The sequence below is a fragment of the Marmota marmota genome, unplaced genomic scaffold (genome assembly GCF_001458135.2).
Source record: "Marmota marmota marmota unplaced genomic scaffold, marMar, whole genome shotgun sequence".
Lineage (NCBI taxonomy): Eukaryota > Metazoa > Chordata > Mammalia > Rodentia > Sciuridae > Marmota > Marmota marmota.
In genome coordinates, this window is record NW_025999875.1 from 34,517 (window position 1) to 40,186 (window position 5,670).

A 5,670-nucleotide genomic window follows, 5' to 3' on the forward strand; every position below is an offset into this window, starting at 1 on the left:
GGGGGGGGGGGAGAAAAAGAGGGAAGGAAGAAACACTGGGGACTGAAATGGAGCACATTTTTATATTTCTTGCATGTATGATTATGTCAAAATGAGCCCACTATTATGTATAACTCTAATGCACCAATAAAAACTTTTTTTAAAAAGGAAGAAAGAAATTATAAAGGGAAAATATCACAAAAATCACTCATAATTGTTTAATTGTAAAAGTTTATCAAGTAGGAATAATGTGTATGTTGTAACCTTGAGTAGAATGCTTTGTAATGACAAACTATCTTTGCCAATCCTGCCCCATGAAATGCTGCCAATGTAATTGCAATTATTCAGCCCAAAAGAGAAATTTACATTCATAGAAATTTAATATCAACATTATTAACAATAACAATATTATTAAATAATAATATACATACTAACTTAAAAAATGAGATTAATTGGAAAACTATTGAAGTTGATGAGAGAAAAATTTATATTCCTTGTGCCATTATACTTAAATTTACTGCAATTTTTAAAGAAAAAATGATTGTGTTCAGAAGAAAGAAAAAAAATTATAGTGTAATTAAAATAACTAAATAAATGCTGACACATAAAAGCCCAATGAAGACTCACAGGTTCTTAGGAATGAATTACTTGGTATGGAGATCTGGCACAAGCTGACAACTGCCCTGCTGGCATTCCCATTGGTCAGTCCTGACAACCAGTCAGAGTCAGGTAAGGATGGGCTTCCAGCTGAGTGATCTGTGTGGCATTCCATTGATCATTGGAATCATTTCTGGATATATCTCTTACAAGTGCAAACCAGTGAGTTTAATTAAGAGTGGGTGAAGATATGGGGTGAAAAAACCCACATGATATGCATTTTATTCAAGTATTACTAAAGGCATATTCAGGGAAGTGTAAATGACAATTGATCACATAAGTGGAACAATGTCTCTGGCCCACTCCCTTCCAAGCTATAAGGATCAAGTCTTCTGGTGTCCACAGTCATGACTTGGAGTTCAGTATTGGCACAAGAGCTTCAGAGAAAACTTCAAGGTCTCCCCTTGAAGATTGCTCTGAAAGAGGGCTTAGCTTGCTCTGTTTTTAATTGAAGGTATTTACTATAGGTTTGATTGTAGATCTGAAACCCTGGGGAAAGGATATTATGTCTCCCAATTTCTGTGCATCCCTGAGTGTGACCATCCTAACTCCATGCAATTCTATATCTGTAGGTTACTCAACACTCATCAACATGGCAGAGGCTCCACTGTCTCCTAACACCATGTTTTCTTCTTCCCACACTTCTGTCATGTTGGACCACATATGCAGCAGTATTTTATCTATGGATATCATAAGGGACATTGAGAAGGCCTGGAAAGAAGGGAAGTTGCTGGAAGTAGTCTCTGTGGTCAGGAAGACTGCAGAGACAGTGTCCAGAATGCCAGTAAGTATTGCTGTGACTGGGGAGTCAGGCAATGGTATGTCATCCTTCATCAATGCACTGCGGAGGCTGCAACATGAGGATGAGGCCTCAGCTCCCATTGGGGTAGTGAAGACTACCCAGACAAGAGGAAGCTATTCTTCTTTCCACTTTCCCAATGTGGTGCTGTGGGACCTGCCTGGCATGGAGACTACTGCTCAAAGTCTGGAGAACTATCTGAATGAGATGCAGTTCAGCCAATATGACCTCTTTATCATCATTGCATCTGAGCAGTTCAGCATGAATCATGTAAAGCTTGCCAAAGCCATTGAGGGGATGGGAAAGAGGTTCTATGTTGTCTGGACTAAGCTGGACAGGGATTTCAGTACAAGTGCTCTCTCAAATGAAAAGATATTGCAGAATATACAAGAGAATATCAAGGAAAATCTTCAGAATGAGGGTGTGAAGGAACCCCCCACATTTCTTGTATCCAACTTTGACCCTTCATTGCATGACTTCCCAAAGCTTAGGAACACATTGAGAATAGACATCTCCAAAATCAGGTGCCATAGTGTCCAAAAGATCATTTTCACTATCTGTGAAAACATCATTAATGAAAGTGTGACCTCCCTGCTGAAGAAAATAGACACAGGTGGTTTTCAGGATGTTCTTGGCATCCAGGATCCAAATAATTTGGGTGATTGTCTGAAATCCTACAGATTGTTCTTTGGTGTGGATGATAAATCTCTCAAGCAGGTGGCACAGAGCATAGGAAAGTCAGTTGAAGAGTACACAAACATTGTGAAGTCCCAGGATGCACAGACTTACCACCAAGAGAGCTCGACATTGTCTTGGATAGGAAATATTACAGTCTTTTACTTATGTATAGGTCTTAGCTACATCCCATACTATGGTAACTCAGCTGCCAAGTACCTTAACTACATGGAGCAGAGACGCTTGCTTGAATCAGTTGCTAAGGACACCAAGACCATCCTTAGGAAAGTCCTGGAAGACTTCATCAACCTTGATGAAGTACATTAACAGGCTCCTTCTTGGGGAAAGTATGAACATCTGAAGCCCTCTTCTCATTTGTGTGCCCTTACTGTCACTCAACCCTTTCAATTCCATGGATATAAGAGGAATTTCTTTCTTCTAATTGCAGTGTTACATATATTTTGCATGTGTTCCTTGTGATGGTTAATCTTAATTTTCCTCTTGGTTGGATTAAGAGAAGCCTAGAAAATCAGTAAATCACAATTCTGGGTATGTCTGTGAGGGTATTTCCAGAAATAATTGGTGTGAGGGACAGAAAACTGAGTAAGATGCACACTGAATGTGGATGGCAATGTCCAATAGATTAGAGTCCAAATGGAGCAAAAGCCAAAGGTGGAACATATGCAAGCTTCAGTCTCCTTCAACACGTGCACCTTTGCTGCTTTCATCACCTGGGAATGTTAGACTCCAGGTTCTTTGGTTTTTTCAGTATGAACTCATACCAAAAACTCTCCAGGGAGTCTCTAGGCAGTGAACCTTGGACTGGGGCTGCATCTTTGGTCCCTTTTGTTCTGAGTCTTCCAGGTTCTTGGACAGAACATCTACTGGTTTCTCTGTCTATCCAGCATACAGATGGCCATTGAGGGACTATTCAGCCTCTGATCTTACACATAAAACATGATAAGATAATCTAATAAATCCCCCTTTATATTATATATACATATGTATTTTGTGTGTGTATGTGTGTGTGTGTGCACATACACATCCTATTGATTCTGTTCCTCTAGAGAAACCTAATTAATACATTCCCCCTTAACACCTAAAGTTAATATTATTTCTGTTTGAGACCTCTTTGTCTTTCTATTTTCCTTTCTTCTTACCTGTTATTCCCTGGCACAGAGAAAAGAGCTTCCCTTCAGAAATGATTAAGCATGTGTTTTTAGACATTCTCTGAAAAGCATTTCTGGTACAGCTAGGATTCCAAGGCTAATCTGGCTGCCTATAAAGCCCTGTTCTTCATCATCATCTCCTCAGAAGATGCCCAAACCTTCCATGTATAAAAAGGATATGGGAGGGGCTGGGGTTGTGGCTCAGCGGTAGAGTGCTCACCTAGCATGTGTGAGGCCCTGGGTTCGATCCTGAGCACGACATAAAAATAAATTAATAAAAAATAGGTATAAAAAGGATATGGGAGATGAATTCAAGTATCATTGTAAGTGGGATTCACAAGCCATTGAATGGAAAGGCAATCTGACAATTCTAAGTATGACTGTCCCATCAAAGTTGGATCTAGTTATAGCTCCCTCTCATTCTCATGTCAGACCTGGATTTTTGTTGGTCCTGAGTGCACAACACATCTCCATTCAGACACTCCCTCTGCTCCAGACACAAACTGACTCCTATCACTTTTCCCCAGAGCTTTTCCCTTTCTTTTCTCACTCAGTTCATCTGTTTTACTATTTATCAATAGTGTTAGGTGTTCTCCTAGGATCCTCCTTTCCCCTCATTTCCAGATTTCACTGATGACCAAGTGCTGTCAATTCAATCTCTTTAACATATTTCAGTTCCTTGCCCTAAGTTAGAATTCCTAAGTTAGACACCATTTAAATAAATTACTAATAAAGATTTAGGTTTACTTTATATGTTAGTTATAAGAATAGAAAAGACTAAGAATTTTCAGCCACAGAAGAATTGACATGATAATGAGAAAAATTCTACCTTAAGTTCAAATATCCACCTAATTTTTCTTTTGTGAATATGATTCTGCTCCTGGTAAAAGTTTACAAAGGAAGCACAGGAAGTTTTTGTTTTTGTTTTTTTTTTTTTTTTTTTTTGTCATTTTTATACTGCTTGGAAAGAAATTTCTCAAGTTATCACACATCATCTCCATCTTCCCTTTCTACTTTCTACTCAGTTGTACCCAGAATACCTTCCTGCTTCCAAGCTCACATTTCTCCTTTCTGCCTCTGGTTCTTGCCTGTCCATCCCCAATTCCATCTGTCATCTCTCACCATGCCTGGTTTCATACCATTATTTCCAATAATAGCAAACTGACTATATCATCCAATTACACCTGACTGTTTTAAGCTTCTAAATCCTTGCCTTGAATACTTTCAAACTCATGCTTTGCACCCAGAACAATTCCCAGCCATAAGACAAGCTCTGGAAAACTATTTCTCAGATACTCCCATCCTGCCTGGAATACAGAAGATGGCACATAAACTAAATAGCACCACCTTTACCTCTGTATTAAGTGATTAAATTAAATTAATAACATTCAGAAACATACTTCAGATAATGTGAATGTTTATTAGGGTTGCATTGTAGAGTTACTTTGGTTAATAGTGTGAGGGAAGGCTGAGGGTATAACTAAATGGCAGAGCACTTGCCTAGCAGCAGGATGCCATGGCTTTGATATCCAGAACCAAAAAAAAAAGATAATTAACTAATTAATTTAATATCAAAAGAGAGGGAAATTATATTAGTTAATAAAAACAACAAACTGAAGCATTGTCACTAACATAAATAGCTTAAGAGTTCCTAAGTTAGACACCATCTAAATAAGTTAATAATAATGATCTAGGTTTATTTTATATGTTAGTCATAAGAATAGAATGGACTAAGACTTTTTAGCCAAAGCAGAGTTTAAGCTGATAATCAGAAAAAATCTACTTTAAGTTTAAATATCCACCTTATCTTTCTCTTGTGAATGCAATTCTGCTCCTGGTAAAATGTGGGGACAAGTGCATGGAGTACTTCATATATGGCATATATTGAGGGCATCTGAGTGGCAGGCCACTCCCCTCTGGCTAGGCGCATGAGTGACAGACCACTTACCCCCATAGGCACAGCCCTGGGTGTAAGGCCATGTATTTCAGTCCTAGCGCTTGCTCCATGGCCCGCTCCTAGATTGGTTGCAGCAAGGACAGTTAGCAGAAATTGCATTGGTGACTGCCTGTAATTTGCTTAGCTACTGCCTGAGTATATATTGTGGTAACTATGCAATAAAATCAAACCTGCTTCCTTCTTGGTCTCTGGAGGTCTTGATTAGCGACTCTGCAGCCACATTCTCCTCTACCTTGTTCTGTGGTACTCCTTGCTGGATGAGAGAAAGCCCATGCAGCTGGTGCCTTGGCAGGGATCTGAGGTAAGCCTATAAGACAGGGTGTGGCCCCTCACAGAGCGTTGAGGAAAGTGCTGCACACTTTCTTAGATACCAGAGGTTTAACCCTGAATAAGAAAGAAGCCCAGGGCTGGGGATGTGGCTCAAGCGGTAGCGC

At 39.4% G+C, this 5,670-nt stretch overlaps 1 protein-coding gene across 3 annotated transcripts in view; it reads left to right on the top strand.

Annotated features, from left to right (window-relative positions):
- LOC107160563 (immunity-related GTPase family M protein-like) overlaps positions 1-5,415 on the top strand; it is an 18,824-nt gene extending 13,409 nt beyond the window's left edge. For all 3 annotated transcript variants that reach the window (XM_015507237.2, XM_015507236.2, XM_015507239.2), the window contains one exon: positions 1,209-5,415. In XM_015507237.2, the coding sequence (XP_015362723.1) occupies positions 1,229-2,437 (1,209 nt within the window). In that variant the 5' untranslated portion in view covers positions 1,209-1,228 and the 3' untranslated portion in view covers positions 2,438-5,415. The remainder of the gene's footprint in view (positions 1-1,208) is intronic.
- The last annotated feature ends 255 nt before the right edge of the window (positions 5,416-5,670 follow it).